This window comes from Phlebotomus papatasi, chromosome 2 (genome assembly GCF_024763615.1).
Source record: "Phlebotomus papatasi isolate M1 chromosome 2, Ppap_2.1, whole genome shotgun sequence".
Taxonomy (NCBI): domain Eukaryota; kingdom Metazoa; phylum Arthropoda; class Insecta; order Diptera; family Psychodidae; genus Phlebotomus; species Phlebotomus papatasi.
Window position 1 is genome coordinate 84,342,603 of NC_077223.1, and position 17,623 is coordinate 84,360,225.

General features: G+C 36.0%; 3 protein-coding genes across 6 annotated transcripts in view; 1 reads left to right on the forward strand and 2 right to left on the reverse strand.

Annotated features, from left to right (window-relative positions):
* The window catches only part of LOC129804745 (serine/arginine repetitive matrix protein 2), a 29,541-nt gene extending 18,393 nt beyond the window's left edge, over window positions 1-11,148 (reverse strand). For all 4 annotated transcript variants that reach the window (XM_055852311.1, XM_055852312.1, XM_055852314.1 and 1 more), the window contains exons 1-2: window positions 10,599-11,148; window positions 10,432-10,533 (exon numbers count right to left, since the gene is read on the reverse strand). In XM_055852311.1, the coding sequence (XP_055708286.1) occupies window positions 10,432-10,533; window positions 10,599-10,846 (350 nt within the window). In that variant the 5' untranslated portion in view covers window positions 10,847-11,148. The remainder of the gene's footprint in view (window positions 1-10,431; window positions 10,534-10,598) is intronic.
* Window positions 11,149-11,182: 34 nt separating this feature from the next.
* LOC129804802 (rRNA methyltransferase 3, mitochondrial) lies at window positions 11,183-12,725 on the reverse strand. The gene is made up of 3 exons (XM_055852410.1): window positions 12,180-12,725; window positions 11,443-12,126; window positions 11,183-11,383 (listed from the first exon to the last, which is right to left on the reverse strand). Exons 1-3 carry the CDS (start codon window positions 12,503-12,505, stop codon window positions 11,221-11,223), a joined length of 1,173 nt encoding a protein of 390 aa, XP_055708385.1. The 5' UTR covers window positions 12,506-12,725; the 3' UTR covers window positions 11,183-11,220.
* A 23-nt stretch (window positions 12,726-12,748) lies between these two features.
* LOC129804792 (ubiquitin-conjugating enzyme E2 H) overlaps window positions 12,749-17,623 on the forward strand; it is a 28,344-nt gene continuing 23,469 nt past the window's right edge. The window contains exon 1 of the mRNA XM_055852392.1: window positions 12,749-12,873. The gene's annotated coding sequence lies outside the window, so the exon portion shown is untranslated. The remainder of the gene's footprint in view (window positions 12,874-17,623) is intronic.

The following is a 17,623-nucleotide window of genomic DNA, read 5'->3' on the forward strand; positions in this document are numbered from 1 at the left end:
ACCAGAATGTTCTCTATAATTTTCCCATAGAACATGATCTCATCGATTACTCAGAAGCCAAGATAAGCGAGGTTTTTTGTTTCTTAACTCGTTTTTTCATCAAGAGTTCCCCAAGTAGTCATTTATTGAACTTCAACTATATCAAAGAATTGTTGTATTTTGCGGGACTTTCCATTTAAACCCCTATTTTAAGTGTCTTGGTGGAGTAGAGGCAGTCAAATTGGCATCTGAGTGATTTCAAAGCGTTATTATGGGAAAAATCAATTTTTTCACACTTAAACGGCAAAATCGGAGTGATAGCGTAGTCTGAGTGGAAAATGATGTATGGACGAAATGTAGAGACAAATGTCCTCTACAATTATGTTGAAGTAATCATCAAAATCGGTTAAGCGACAGTCGAGATAATTGAGGTTATGTGATATTGAAATTGGTTTTTCGACTGTGGCGCCCCTGGTGTTGGTCCCACGAAGTTCAAATATTCTAGAAAGTTGTAGCATTTGGTGAGATCTTTCGTTTAAGCCTTCATTCATCAAAATCGGGCACATAGAACCGGAGATATGATTTTTTGAATTTCGTGAACTTTGACCCTTCATATCTCCGGTTCTATTGAAACCACAGCGCGCATACGCACCATTTTGGAAACGTCCTAGACTGGACTACAACATACTAAAATTTCATTAACTTGCACAATGCCGTTTTTGAGAAAAGTGACTTTGAATTTCGATGAATTTTGACGCTATCACAGCGCCACCTGTGGTGACTTTTTGAACTTCCATCTGAAAGTTCCCATCGAGACGAAACCAAAAAGGTAAAATTTAGGTCGCTATGTTAATTAGAACCGGAGATAGAGGCCGGTCAATGTTCGAACTTTGACCCCTTATAGCTCGGGTCAGGGGTTTTAGATCGACTTAAGGTTTTTTTTGTTTGATAGGTATAATCAACGGCTACAACATACTAAATTTTCAGCCCGATGCACAATGGAATTTTTGAGTTATTTAACTTTTAAGATTTAAAAATTTTCTTTTTAATAATAGCGCCCCTAGCGGTGGTTTTATGAACTTGCGATGTTAGAAGGGGAGGTGGCATTTCACGAGAGCTTTCCAAAAAGCCCTCACTTTTTAAATTCTGACAATTAGAACCGGAGTTATGGCCATTTTAAGAAATTTTTTTTGGACCCTTATAGCTCGGGTCAGGGGGGTCGGGGGACCTTAAGTTTGGTATTGATGGAAAGCTCTAAGGCCCAGCTATAACATACTAAAATTTGAGTCCGCTGAATGCCATAGGGGCGGAGCTATTGAGAAAACAAAAAAAGGGGGGTCTTCAAAATGGCGGAAGGAGGGGTGGGGGGTGGGGGGTAAATGCACCATGTTGCAATTTTCACCCGATATATAACCTTTGCCGAAAACCGCAAGTCGATATCTCTTTTAGTTTAGGAGCTATTAAGCTCCAAAGAGCGGCCGGCCGGCCGGCCGGCCGGCCGGCCAGCCGGCCGGCCGGGAACGTAAAATAGCCACATATATATTCGTGATCAGGAAGTGCTGAAACACATTTTGGCCAAGTTTGAGGTCGATCGGACGACATGAAATTTTGTTAGGATTATAGTAGGTGAGATTGTTAAGAATCTCACCTAATATGGTTTTGGAAGGGAACGGGAGGATAAGAAAAAAAATTTATAATAATGGTTCTCGGATTGACTGATCGGGGGTTTCACAAAGTCTCAAGACACTATCTCTAACCATTTGGCGTCTAAGCATGGTAAATTGTATTAATAAAATTAAGTATTTTGAGATTAACCCTCTAACGGGTAAGACCGCCTCCAGGCGGTCTTCACAAAAATCACATTTACAGCGACAATAAAGGTTTTATTTATTTAAAAGTGCTATAGTGTCCTCGGTAATAGTCTTATAAACATCTCTTGAAAGTTTAAACTCATTTTGACTCTTCGTTTTGTTGCTATTCCCAGTTTTGTGTGACAGGTCAGAGAAAAAGCAACAAAAAATATTTGTCCAATAAAACTCATTTCCAATTTCCATAAAAATACCGATTTAAAGTTATCTGACTAAAATAAATTTATTTTTTACTGAAAGATGTGTCATTCTACTTTGTATATTTTATTTAAAAAAATTGAAAAAACTAAAAATGTGAATTTTAGAAGCAAAGAGTTTTAAAAATTTTTTATATTTTCTCACCTTGTGCCTAAACTAAAAAAGATAATGAAGAATGGATGGTTTTTTCGACTTTATTGGATCATAATTATCCTAGAAAACATTGTTTTAGAACTTTTTCTCGCATATTAAAGAAAACACCGTTAGAGGGTTAATTTTGCTTTTCACTTTTGCGGAAACATTTAAAATTTATGTTCCTTTAATGCCCAAGAGTTAACGTATTGTCACCAAAACTTAAAACTTCAATAACTTTGCTTATTTTTAATTTAAAATTTACTTTGGAGATTTGTAAACAAAGGTACATTAATTTAAAATGGTAGGGGAAAGTACTCTCCCTTCGGACCTTCATGCCTTCGAATAATGTAAATTTTCTTTTATTTTTCCTAGAGACTTACACATTTGCACTAAATATTAGTTAGCTTATTATCAATTATTGATAATTATGTGATAATTTTGTGTGAATCTCTTAGGGAAAGTGAAATAAACTCATATTATTCGAAGGCATGAACGTTCAAAAGCAGAGTACTTTCCCCTACATGCTAAAATAGAATAAATCTTTTCAATTTTATTGCTCCAACTCAAAGGGAAAGCAATATACACAATCCATTTTTATTCTACTTGTTACCGGAATAAAGGTCAAATGGTATGAGATATCAACTTCAATTCCACAATGACCTCCCCCCCCCCCATAAAAAACTTAATCTACGTACGTTTATATCTTTTCTTTTTGTTAGTTTAAAAAAATATATAACAGTACAGAATGATTTTTTTTTGGAAAATTCACTTGAACTCTAAAACTAGTAGGGGGAGGTTCTCAGGCTTCGCAAACAGTCTGGCTTCGAACATTTTATTATTTTCCATATTTTTTTTATTTAATCTGACCTATCTATGCCAATATAATTTAATAACTAGCCTTATGTCACAGATTTCCTAAATAAATTATGTGTGCAAAGCCTGAAATCCTTCCCCTATCAATCCCAATGAACACCGAAAAAAAAGTTTTTCGTTTTCAAGCGTAATTTTGCTCAATGTATCAATATTTGAGAGTTTAGTTACTATTTTCAAAAACATCTTTAATGAAACTTCGTAAAACACTAGTGACTCAAATTTAAAGTACCTAAAAGACTTGCACCCGTTGAATTTAGCTTTCTTGGTGCGATTCATCCCTCTGGGATGCTTTCCTTTGACTACATGAGTTACCGCTTTTGCATTGCACGCCTTCCCAGTGTTCGGCGGCTTCTTGAAACATGCGCAATGGCAACAGCACATTGCACTTTGCATGCCCATTCTCTTCTTCATCCGGTTATTCTTCTTCCTGAACTGCACCACCCTTCGCATTTTGCTATTCATATACATTGCCTTTTGACCCTTCCGGGGAAATGTGATCTTGGCATTTGGGAAATCGTGCGACACAAAAGATTTGTACGGAATCGGCGTTTCAGAATCATCACTGTCATCCAATGGAAAGAATTTCCGTGGATGGTGATTCTTAGACAAGAGGCGGTTGTCATGTTCAAAGAATGCTTTAGGCTTTCTGGTTTTATTCCTTCGGAAGGATTGATTGGTCTGGAAGTTACGGTCAATTTCTCTACAGTGTTCAGTTGTTTCAATATGACAAGCCATAACATTTCCATTCTCAATTGTTGCCACTGTTTCACTCCACACTTCCTTGCCGTTTTCCATTTTCTTTTTTTAAAATTTATTTCTTTTAGTTTAAAATTGTTTTTGGAAGACTATGGATTACTTTATGCTGTTTATGCATTCCAAGTTATCTCACTTTTCTTTTAGTAAATATATATTTTATCTTATTTTATCAAATTGGAAGACATTTGATTTTTTTTTAAATATTTTCTCAATAAAACACTTTCTTTTTACCAACAAATACACAAAAAAAATCTGAGAGAAACACTTGATTCATCCTTAAAATCTCAACTAAAACTGAATCACTTGTCGGAAGAAGATTCTCCCTTGGAAGACTTTGTGATTTTGTTCTAAAGTTTATTTTTGTGATTTTACATGCTGCTTTTTGTCCTCATTTCTCCTCTCTTTTCCCAAGCAATACTTTCACCTTCGGCATTTTCAATTTTCAATCATTTTCGCACAGCCTGGTGTCTGTTTTTTTTTCCTCTTGGCAGAGGGTGAGTGTCCTCCATTCAATACTCTTGGTCACATCACCCTCTGGTATTTGCTGGATATGATGGGAAAAATCAATTACGCAGCTCTCCCTTTTCTCACAGCCTCTACCACCTCCGCAAAAGGGTGAGAAGTCTAACATGGATTTTGCATGAAAAAGACATTGAACGCACAGCTTCTTCCCAACCATTTCACGATGATTTTTCCCATTAAATCAGGATTACATTTTCACTACTGTATTTATATTTTTTTGGTAAAACCACCCAGAAAATCGATTTTCTTTTCCTCTCTTTTAGTTCTCTTTCACAATCATTTTTCGCATCAATTTGCACGAAAAATCATAAATATATCCTTCCCTAGTTACAAACACTAAATGCACCACAGTAGAAATATTTAAATACTCCTCATTATAGAGGATTTGTTTCCGTCTGTACAAACTAATTTCAGGAAGACTATTATCACGGGTGAATTTTCACGAATACACCTCTTTAGAGGACTCTCTCCATGGTTCAAACTGTCTTGCGCCAATTTTTTTTTTGCTAAACGGAGAGATGAAAAGTGGATGGGCGATTCCGGCTTCTAACATCCCAGATGCGCATAAAGGGGGAAAATACGGTCTAGGGCGACAATTCTGGCCATGGACTAAATGGGTATAAGGGGTGCAAGTGTTTCAGTCTAATACAACTCAATTGAGTCTTTGAGGGTCGTCAGTGTTTTAACAATTAAGATTTTTAGTCTGCTTCAGAGGCCTTTATGCAAATATATTGCAATTATTATTACTGCGACATTATTTAGTCATAAACACTTTTCGTGTTAATCGTTGTACTTGTTCTTGAGGAAAAAAATAACATAACAGAAACTTAAAAAAAGAGCTTTCGAAGTTTTGTACCTCTAAACTACTTTCGTATTATTTACCGTTTACCGGTTCACGACCAATTTGGACCGATTCAGCAACCATTCAAGAGATCTACCAAAATATCTTAGGAGTAAACACAATTGATTGTCGGATAAAAAATGCTTACGGGTTTATAACCGAATGAAACCGATTCCGAATTGTCAGAAATTTCAAGAATTCTTCAAAAAGCCCAAGCATTACCCGAACTGCTTGAGTAATATGCTCTCTGTCTAGGGCCTTTTTAACTTTTGCCCTTAAAAACCGGTTTTAGGAATGATACAATATTTTTGTATTTGAACGAAATTTCTAGATAACCCCTAAAACATATCCAAAAATGAAAAAAATCGCACGACGCGTTTTCGAGTAATTCTAAGATATGGGGGGTCCCCGTAGGCCCCTAGTCACTATCTTTAATCGTTTAGCCTCTAGAGCCATCCGTGGTCAGACGGACAGACAAACAGCGTGACATAGTTTCTCTGAAACACGAAGAATATACTGAGAAAAGTAGTCCTCGCGGGGTGAAGCACGGAGATTTTTGAAGGGTGAACAGATCAAGTGATTTTACATACTACAGTAGACTCTCGCTCAATCGGCTCTTTTTCAATCGGACGAAAAATTTTGTTGACAATTTTCACGTTTAATTATAAAGCTAATTTGCTCAAATTCGCTGTAGTTCTTCCTATTTTATCGTGATTTTTTTTAATAATTGAGTGCTTTTTGTGGAATTTACAAAGACTTTGACGCCCTAATCTATCGATAAACCGGATGACATTTCGCCTCAAATGCCCATTTAAGAGAGAGTCTACTGTACTACTTCTTTCTATAGAGCTAGAGCAGTAAAAAAAGCTATTGAAGAAAATGACTCATAAAATTTTATTGTATGAGTATGAAAAATATTAGATGAGATCATATATTCTGTCAGTAGAAGAGGTAAAAAGTTTGGAGTGGTATATCTCAGCTCCTGATGAACATAATTGGATGAGTGAACTATTGTTGGAAAGCTTGGTTCATTAGCTTTCAGAATCTGGTATATGTAATTGGCTATGGGTAAATCATGGTCATCCAGAACCATTTATGTCGAAGAAAACACTTCTTGCAACGTCATTTTTGACCATCTACTGCTGGGACCAGGAGTGACCCACAATTCTCGCACTTGGACTGTTCGTTAGAGGAACTCAAAGGGTATAATTTGTAGAAGAAACTTTTTTTTTGGACGTCTTACTTTTTTTTATTCATCGACTTTTGCAAGAATTTTAACATTTTACACGCAAGGAAAAAATTACAAAAATCCTAAAAGAGTGGTTTCTGGAGGGGAAGGATAGACGTGGGGATGAAATTGATATGATATTTGGATTCCTTGGATCAACTTATGGGGGAGTACTTAGAACATTCCAAGTCGATATCTTCATTAGTTTGTCCAGAAAATGAGATAGAAGGATTTCTGTCATTTTTTTCTATGCGTATAAAAAGTTAAAATTCTTGCAAAAGTCGATGAATAAAAAAAAGTAAGACGTCCAAAAAAAAAGTTTCTTCTACAAATTATACCCTTTGAGTTCCTCTAACGAACAGTCCAAGTGCGAGAATTGTGGGTCACTCCTAGTCCCAGCAGTAGATGGTCAAAAATGACGTTGCAAGAAGTGTTTTCTTCGACATAAATGGTTCTGTTCTGGATGACCATGATTTACCCATAGCCAATTACATATACCAGATTCTGAAAGCTAATGAACCAAGCTTTCCAACAATAGTTCACTCATCCAATTATGTTCATCAGGAGCTGAGATATACCACTCCAAACTTTTTACCTCTTCTACTGACAGAATATATGATCTCATCTAATATTTTTTTAAATTTATAATATCCAATATTTTTATAATTCGTTAAATAAACTTTCTAAGTTCTATTGAAAATTAATTTAAACTAAATATAGAACTGTTTCGCGGAAACGTGATGGCTCTAGCATACCCTTTGGACCAGGAAAATTTCAAGAAATCAAAATTCACCTCTTTATCTCTCAAACATCTTGTATGTAACCTATCCCAATCTTTCTCGCTAAAAATTGAATTGAACTAAATTGAATTTTCCGTGATGTTCGAAAGAAGAAGAGTGCTTGAGAAAGAATATCTAGTGAATTTTGTTTTCATGAAATCTTCCTGAACTAAAAGGAGTGCTATAGGCATGAGCAACGTAAGTTTTTTACTACGTCAAAATTTTGAATTTTGAGCTAAAAAATATATTCGCGGTTATGGTTTAACCTGAGTAAAAAAAGTGAAGTTGAGTGAAAGAACCACCTGCAAAACTCGGGTTATACATTTTAGAATTGGCGATTTCAACAATGCACGTGGACAGAAAGACCAAAAACAATTGAAAATGCCGATCCGAAGGAGTTACTGAATGAAAGTGATAAGAATAACTTTGAAACAAGAATAACTTTACACAGCAAAAGGTTTTTAAACAAGAACATTCCATAAAAATTCTATAGGAAGGAAAAATAGTGTCGCGTGAGTTAATTAAAAGACCGACAAAAATTAAATAGGATATGTTATGCCCTTGACACACTTACGACTTAAGCCGAGACGGCTCAACGTTATTATAATCAAAATAATGATCAGATTATAATTCTATAAGTTTCTGACTAATTCATATCTCAGCTTAACACATTTGGAGCAATTTGTCAAAAAAATCATTTTTAGCAGAATTGTTGTTTGCATTATTTAATATTTTTCATGTTATAATGTAAGTGGTTTATGCGATCAATGATTCAGGAGTTTTCTTCCGTTTTGCCTGATGAGATCGGTTGTGAAGTCGGACGGCAGTCGCAAAATAGGAGATTGAATATATTAATTGAATTGAATTTTGACGTTTCCTCCTACAGAAGTGCAGACAACTCCTTTAAAAAAACAATTTTTAACGAAAGTTGCTCCCAATGTGTAGAGCATTTAGGGCAGAATCACATTGACAGTTAAATGCTCACCGTCACCGTCAAAGCCCTCACCGTATTTCGTTGATTTACGCATTTTCATTGTAATTTTTACGCAAATTCTCAATTACCGTGTTACATTATCTCATACTCGGTGGCACTAGGTGAAAATAATATAAGAAAATTGAGGGAATAAAACGAAAATACGATAAACAGTGAGCAAAAAAACTGTACGAAAAACTGTAGCAAAAAAAATCCTACAGTTTTTTTTGCTTACCGTTTATCGCATTTCCGTTTTATTTATTCAAAACAATTTGCGTAAAAATTGCAATGAAAATGCGTAAATCAACAAAATACGGTGAGGGCTTTGACGGTGACGGTGAGCATTTTACTGTCAATGTGATTCTGCCCTTAAGCTGAAAAACGGCTTAGTTAGTGGGAAAGTGTTGGGAATTTAGTCAAACTAATATTTCGATTACAATTACGTTAATTCGTCTCTCGGCTTAAGTCGTAAGTGCGTCTATGTCATTAGACTTTAAAAAATCCTGGTTATTTAGGATTTCAAGACTTTTAGTCTTGAACCTTTTGGAGAACTGGGCTAAGCCTTTAACCCTTTAAGGACGATTGGGTCACCGGTGATCCAAAAACGGAATTTTTCCTACGATCTTCTCAAGTTATGTTTTAGCCTAAAAAGTCGGAAAAAGTGATTTTTTCAGACCCTCATTTTAAGACCTTCTTGTCCTGAAAGGGTTAATCTGAAACCCGCGTAAGGGCCTTGACAGACATGAGGATTAGCCGAGAGACGGCTTAACGTAATTATATTAGAAATAATTGTCAAAGTGCATTTCCATCATTAAGTCGTCTCTCGGCTTAAGTCGTAAGTGTGTCTAGGGCATAAACCGTCTTCAGACTAGAGGTTTAGCCTAGTTTCCGAAGGTCTCAAAATCTTAAATAGCAACCAAATTAATTCGTTTTCCCGATTCAAATAGATCAATTCCCCTTATTAGTCCATTTCTAAGGCAAAATTTTCCAAAAATTTTCGACTGATAAGAAATTAGAGAAGTTAAACCTTAGGTCTGAAGCCCTTATAAGGGCCCAAAATGGACTTAGTCTGATACTCGAGAATATTTAGTCTCTAAAATATGTGATTTACCCCAAACTATACTAGAGATCCTTTTCATAAATTGTCTTTATTAGAATTTCCTTTTATTTCCAAATTTTACGATCTAAATATTCTCGAGGATCAGCCTGAGTCTTTGTCCCAGGTTTAGCTAAATGGTTTAACTAACATCTTGAATTTCATATCAGCCAAGATTTTTGGGATAATTTTGACGGGTCCCGGTCAAAATCCCTAACGCCAAAATCCTGAAAGCCAATATCAAGAATTCTGAAGTGTCATAGCTACTCCCACGATTGCACCCGCGCTTTCTGAAGGCAAAGGGAAATCTTCTGTGTCTTAGAAAATTATTCTAAACATTTTCCCACATATAATTCCGCCATTTTCAGGATTTTGAACATTCGGGATTTTGGTTTTGGGGATTTTGGCCTTTTCGGGATTTTGGTTTTCGGGATTTTGGCATTCGGGATTTTGGCAATCGGGATTTTGGCTGTCACCGGATAATGTTATTTGACAAATTCTGCAGCAGCTAAATTGTTCCCTTTAAAATGCGAAATTATAGAGCCAAAAAGATCTTATTAGTGACTTTTTTAAAACCAACTAAAAACTACAAGAATCTTATGGGATATTTATCTAAAAAAAAAGAAACCTATTTGGTTAATTTTTTCTTCTTCTTTGGAAAATACTTTTACAATGAATATTCCGTATTTAAATTGCAATTAAAAATTTTAAAGATTTTCTCGTTCTTATTGATTTCTTTGCTCTTGTTTGTGGTGTTTGTGTAACCCAATCCCAAGTATCCAAAGAGGAATTTTATCTCTAAGAGATTTCAGTGGCAAAAGTCAGAGATAAATTGTTCAGTAATGAAAGAATAATTTTAGCAGGGATCTTGTCAGGGAAAGTCCTTCCCTGGTAGGAAAATGGGTGGAAAATTTGAGATGAGCAAGGATGCTGTGCGCATCCTTCGCCATTTTGCCCAAAATTTGCCGAATGACGTAGGAATCGATATTCCGCAGAGAAATAAATTTAGAGGGATTTTCCATGAATCTTTGCACAACATGAAATGCAATCTCAACATAATATCAATTGGCGTGTCCCCAGTTATTCAGGAAAGCACTTTAACCCACTTTTTTTTGCAGAATTCGTCAGTTTTATCGATATTGCAGGAGTTTGGGGGAAAATTTAAATGATTTTTTGTACTCACTGAATCCGCCCAAATTCATCACGTGGAACATCTTCCCGTCCCACGTTGAGTAACTTCAGTCGATATGCATCCACCTTGTCCATAATCTCGTTCAGTGGGTACCTGTACAGAGAGACCGGAAGAGGATTAGTAGGGCTTTACAAAGGGTCATTTGTAGTTTTTCTTACCCTTGTTTCTCAAGGATTTCCTCCAGTTCTGCACATTTTACCTCGATCTTGCGCTTCCGCTCATGATCGAGGATTTCCTGATTTGGCCCCTTGTTGGCCTGAGCATCCAATTTGGCCAGATCTTCGTCTGTTTTATACGTCACTGAAGCCGAATCCTTCTTTCCCGGACGCACAAACGCCCAGTTCCTCTGAACATGCCCATTTGTCCCAGAACCCCTGGGGGTTGTGAGTCCAATCCCATTGTACATTTTACACGAGTTTTCCTAGACTTTTCACTAAGATATGGATACTTTTCACAGAATTTTCCACCACCCTCCAAAACGTTTTGCTACCGCAAACGCCGGAGTACTTTTCACTACAATTTTCCAATTAACTCCTCACTCTTCACTTAAAATCAATATGAATATCCCTTGTGCACACAATAGTTACCATTTTGTCAAGAAAATTGTGGTAATTCAATTAATATTTAGAACGCATTTGCACTTCCTAATTTTTTTGGGAACTTTTTTCACACCCCGAATGACAGCGACGCCATGTTTTCTACGTTTCGACCGCAGAGATTCTATGTTTCGGCCTTACGGAAATTTAAAATTTCTATGTTTTACTACAAATCAACGGATTTTTATTTCTCTTGTTGAACATAATTTTCAAGTTTCCTCTTCTCCAGGAGCTTCCGGCGGAGCTCAAATAGAATGACTGCCAAGGCAGAAGCTGTATTGAGGCTCTCAACACACTCCGACAGAGGAATATGGAGACAAGCGCTATTCCTGTACAGCTTCATCAGTCTGAAAGATTTTTATCGTCAGAAAATTATTTTTTAAGACTTTTTTTTTAATTTAATTACCTATAGCCCTCTTCGGATATCCCATGCGTTTCCCCACCAATTATGAGAGTCATGTGATGGCCAGGATTCTGTTCAGGAAGGGAAAATTCAGCTACATCCAAAGGCTTTTTCTCTGTAAAGTTCAATGCTTTCTCAACGTTGTTCTCAGCCACAAAAACTGAATTGTCCTCAGGAAGAATTTCCTGCAGATCTTCCCAATTAACAGGATACCTCAATGGTACGTGGAACTGCCCTCCAGCTCCGCCTCTGAGGCTTTTGCCGTCAAAAGGATCTGTGCAGCCCTTCATGACAAGAACTTCTCTGCAGGGAAGAGCTGCACAGATCCTGATGACACTCCCAAGGTTATTTGGCTCCCTGATATTGTCACAGATTACGGAGATTGGGAAAATGTTCTTTGCTCTTGACTGAATACTCGTGGGGCGCTCAAAAATGGCTAAGATTCCCGGAGAAGTAGTCAATTGCGACCAAAGAGATAAATCTCTGTAGGTTACTCTGAAGAGCTGGGAGTGTGGTGAATATTTTAGAAGATCCGATAGCTCCTCCAGCTCTTCCGGACGACTGAAAAATAGCTTCTTCATCTGCATGTTAGACTTGAGGGCGTCTTCAATCAATCTTCGACCCTCCAGAAGCAATAATCGTCCTTTCTTCTGCCGCTTTCCTGACCGCAGCAGCATCATTGTGTCTCTGGAAGATCCTCCCAATAGAATCCTAAAAATCCTAGAGAAAATTGGACTTACCTGATGATTGGGTCTCGGAATTTCAGATCTCGGTAGGCCAGATTTGTGCTTTTGTCAATTTTCTGGTCACCGCCGTCAGTATTTTGTGATTTCTCTGTGGATTTGGGCTTCTTCTGATGCCTGTAACGCTTCTCTCGTTTTTCTGTCCAATTCTGCGGAATTTCCCGACCAAATAAATCCTCTTCCAACTTCTCCACATCTGTGACTTCTTTGGGAAAACCTCCTGATGTTGAAGAGAAGATTCTGAAGGCTACACTTGCCGCAGGTGCGAAATTCCTTGGAGAAAATAATCCGGAGGCCCCGGAGGCAATCCTGAATATCTGCATTTTGAGGTTAGTTCACTTCAATCACTGTTTTCTAGGAAATTTTTAATAGTTCCTTATGAACCATAGGTTGTGTATATTGCCATAGGCTTCCTTGGTAAAATTAATAACTTTCCCGTATTCAACAAATCCAAGAAATTGGGATAAAAGTCGAAATACTCAAAATAAACAAACCCTCCGCGTTTCCGTTTTCCTCGCGAGCGCCATCAGCGCCTCTGTGGCTGTCGCAAGAAGGTGAACTGTCATCGTCAGCTGTCATTATTTTAGTGTGAAAAATTCCCAGAGGAAGAACAAATCAATACAATTGTTGAAAAAATTGGCTCAAGTGATCAATTTCCAGTGTTTAATCAGTTGAATTTGCTATGAAAAGGGTAAGTGAAGATCTCTGTAATCAAATTATAATAGTTTTTGGTAGATTATTTAAGGAAAAGTGCCTTTTTCATGTATCTTCTTTGTCTCACTTTTCCCCCTGTCTCACTAAGAGAGTTCATTTTTTTTCTGCTTCACTCGCGAATGTTCCGTGCTGTTTATTAAAATTGCGTCGCACTGTATGATAAAATCCCGTATATTTATTTATCATTCATTGCCCCCATGGGTTCTCCACGGGTGACTGAAGGGACGTGTGGTCTGGGTGTTTTTTTTGAATAGATCTCTGTGATCTAGGGGGCCCCTTTCAGGGAGATTCATTGATTATTCTCATCGTTTCCTACCAAAAGAATCTTCCTAATCGCTCAATTGAGGCTTCTTGGGCTTAGATCCAATCCCCTGGAATCCAGTCAAAGGGGATCGACGACCAGACTCGATGAGTGAACTTATTGATTAGCAGGTTGAAGAAAAAAAAAAAACGGAAGTGAAAATGTCTGAAGTCTTTTTCTCATGTTTTGTGCAGAAGTTAATTGGTATTGTGAGGGAGAATGGTAGAAAAAAAGCCAAGAGAATGCATTCACAGAACCTAAATCTAATTTTTCATTCAAATATTTGCCCTTCTGTGATTATACAAGGCGAGAGAGTTGTTGGAGGAATAAAAGAAACAATATAATATTCCCCAAACAACGCTGTTTTATCTCACTCTTTTGCATTGTCTCGTATTTCTATCGGTTCAAATTTGATGCCCTTGTGCCTTTCTCAAGACACACAAATGTCCACAAAAAAAAAACAGGCAATAGATGAGGTGTAATTTGATGATTTGCCTTCTGATTTTGATGGAACTGTTATCACCAAAAACAGTCTCCATACAGCTTTCTGCTTAACTTCCAGTTTGGTTCTGCTAAAAATTTGCCCTTTTGCTTTCGTCACAATGGGGCTCATTAGGGGCTCAATGTTTCATGAAATTTTGGAAAATCTTGAAATATTGACTGGAATAAAATGGCGCTATTCCAATAAAAATGAGCATGTTTTTTTTAGCACTTTACTGTTCTCAAGTGCTTCTGCATTATCGACTGTTCTTTGTGTTGGTTCCTGCCTCGACTGTTTTCACCAGTCTTCGCCGTGTTTCACAATCGCCAAACAGTCGTCTCCGAACCAACACAGAGAAATGCCAATTATGTAAAAGCACTTCCCAAGAAACATTTTTTTCTCAATATAGTCTTATAGAATTCCCGAATCACAGTTTATAAGAAAATCTCAAAAAACGATTTGCTTAATTAACACTTGTAGAATACCTAAAATAGTCGATGAGACCTTTATATATAAAAGTGGCGCACCATTAAGGGGCTCAAGTGACTCTATAAGCATTATTGTGAAACGAAACTGAAGAGTTCTATGAGACAATCTTATAAAACACCTATATAATTTCTGAGAGATTGCTTATACAATACTCTGAATTTAATATTATAAACGGATATGTACCTTCTATAAGATCATAATAAGAATAGTTAAAAGAATCACAAAATTATTTTCGCTTTTATACATATTTATGTAAATCATTTTATTTAATTATAATTTTTTATGTAATTTATCATGTCGTCAGTTGGCTCAGCAACTGTGCTAACTGCATTTCGCTCCTTGGAAATTACAAGGGGCCAACTCAATCTGAGCCATTTTTCAGGAGACAGCATGAAAGATTCAACTTTATATAAATAATTATCTCAATTAAGTATGTTAATAAAAACAATTTAATTATTTTCTATTTGTATGAGCATTATTATAAACATCGAAACATACATATTTTTACCTTTCAAAATATGTTTTTTTATGAGTTAGCTCTTTGTCATTCTCTAAATGATGCGCAAATTTTCATGAAATTAGAATGACAAGGGATCAACTTGCTTGAGTTAGTCCCTTGTTTCACAAAAATTTGAACGATAAATCTATTTTGTGCCCCTTTACTTCAAACAAAATTGCGCAAGCAATCATAAAGAGTAAAATTTTGAAAAACTTTTCTAATAACGAAATTTATTCACTAATATCATCTGAAATTTTATTAAATTCTCTGTCTGAGTGCATTAAAACCTCAAAATCGCCAAAAAGTGAGTTGGCCCCTTGTAATTTCCAAGGAGCGATTTGCTTTGTGTCAGCATTCGTTGTCAGCAACGCATCACTGCGCGGCGTTTGCAATGAATGCAGACACAAAGCAGATGCAGTTAGCACAGTTGCTGAGGCAACCGACGATGTTTGGGAATTTATTAGTTCATCTTTACCGCGCTGTGCCGCGAACTCACGAAAATCCATATTGTCCCTGTAAATAATCTGCTGAACGCGTCTTCTATTTCTTTATTAATATGCAATCGATATATCAAGAAATGCCTTCAAACTTCGTTTCGACTGAATTTTACGCTTATTTGTAAGTTTTTAAGACAGTTATGAGCATGCTACAAGTCTTTAATAGATCCAAGTCAAATTTAAGGGGAAATCAGGGGAAGTTGTTGACATTTTGCTTGCAGCGTTTGGGTTGCAAAGTATTTTTCAGACAAATTCACTCAATAAGACTAGATTTGCTATATTAAGCTACTGTTTTAAGGTGAAAGTGTGCTGTGCTATAGTGATAAATAGTGTAGAATCAAGAAAAATAGGAATTACTAAGTTTTACAGCATCTTCTCAAAGAATGCCTCACATTCTTTTTCAGTACTTCTTGGACTCTCCCATGGTATTTTTATGAACTAAAAAGGTTTAAGTGCTACTAAAGGATAAAAAAATAAGAAAATAGTGGTGCAAACTAATAGAACTGAGTTTAATTTGATTTTGTTTGAGGAAATTATAATATTTTTCACGTGGAAAGAAGTGTTAGTGCACTGAAAATCTAAAATACTTCTATAAGACTCAATATAAGACTTATTTGCAGAGCAGATAGTAGAATAATAGCAGTTTTTAGCATTCCCCCATATTGCACTTATTGCGATCTTCTATCTTGAGAACTCACAGCGTAATCTATCTTTTTTTCGGTTTTATTTGTAAATTAAGAAGTTTTAATTGCAAACAAATGACAAAAAGCTCTAGAAAATATTGAACAAATCGATAAAATAGGACTACTTTGATTTTCATTAAAAAAATATTCAATATTTTCACGTGAAAAGTATTGTACTGAAAAAAAGTCTATAAGAAGCACTTGTAGGACGCCCTGAAAGTACAGTTATAAGAAAATAGTGCTTAAGGCTCTTGTTCTTATTAAAACATACTTTGAGCTTGATATATGTAAAATATTATAGAACATATTTTCTTGAGAAATATTATCTTATAAAAAGGGTATCATAGAATTATATTACGCTTCTTATAAGACTTTTATATCTCTATCCTATATTTCCGCTGTCAGCTGTATAGGAGATCATTATGAGATCATTTGAAATATTTGGTTCTATAAAGGTGTCTACACATTGAGAACAATTTTCGTCAAAAATTGCTTTTTTGAAGGAAATTGGCTGCAGTGCTGTAGGTAGAAACGTCAAAATTCTGTCAAAAATGCAATTTTTGATGAAAATTGCTCCCAATGTGTAGAGGCCATAAGTCAGCTACTTTGCTAGTTGGGTTGGGAACAATAATGTACTAATGTAACATGTTCATTTCAAAGAGAAATCTTTCTCCTGAACATTGCTTTAGGACATTACTGTTTTCAAGTGTTTTTGCATTATCGACTTTTCTTTGTGTTGGTTCCTATCGCGACTGTTTGGTAGCCTTTGAACATGAGGAGGACAGATGCAGTCGAAACAGGAACCAACACAAAGAAAAATCGATTAAGTAGAAGCACTTGAGGTGCTAAAAAACTCATTTCAAAGAGTAATCCTTCTGAATATTTTTTAGCACGTTACTGTTCTCAAGTGCTTCAATATAATCGACTTTACTTTGTGTAGGGTTATGTCACGACTGTTTGGTGGCCTTTGAACATATCGAGTGCTTTAAAAAATGGTATGGGATTGAAGAAAACGACTAGTTCTAGAAAGTTGTAGGCCATTTAAAGGTCTTTTCTTTTTCGCTATGATAAGTATTTTCATAAATAAATATCTCCTAGATTAACAGAACTGATTCTCCTTGGGTCCTCCTCTAGTATATAACACTTCCTTGCCTTGGCTAGTTGATTAAGAAATTAACTGAAGAGTACCTGACTTACCCTATAGGACTTGATTATAGATTATTGCATTCATATAAAAAAAAATTCAAGATCACAATTGCATAAAAAATTGAATAAAAGTTGTTTATCATCACAGACTATAGTAAAGTTCATTAAAAAAAAATGTTTGAAATGTTCATATAAAAAATGCCATAAAAATGTCTTTATCTTCACTATAGCAAGAATTATCCTTGTATTTTATAAGAAATAATATTCGCAGCGGATTTAAAATTATCTTTTTATTTCAATTAAAAGTGTATTATTTATTTTTATATTAATTCGTCAGTTCTTTGCATTAACTGTTCTTTAAAAATTATTTCATTTGGTTTTGAATATTTTATGAAATTTCATGAAATTTTCCTTTGTCAAGTCATAACTTTCAAGTACCTATGCCACAATGAGTGCTCCCAGCTATAGGGGTTCGCACAACACAGCTGTACTCCATTAATTTCCATTTGGCTGGAGAGAAAAACATGATCACTTGCCAAGGCGCATATGAGGGGGCTCAAATGCGCTCAAAAGTGGAGAATCCCTGGGGGCCTTTTTAATCACACTATCTCTTTCCCACTCAATGCTCCAG

Coding starts and splice junctions, on each gene's coding strand:
- LOC129804802 (XM_055852410.1), bottom strand. CDS start 12,505: ATGCAGATATTCAGGATTGCCTCCGGGGCCTCCGGATTATTTTCTCCA. Junction 12,127..12,179: donor TTCCGAGACCCAATCATCAG/GTAAGTCCAATT, acceptor AGGATCTTCCAG/AGACACAATGATGCTGCTGC. Junction 11,384..11,442: donor ATATCCGAAGAGGGCTATAG/GTAATTAAATTA, acceptor AAAATCTTTCAG/ACTGATGAAGCTGTACAGGA.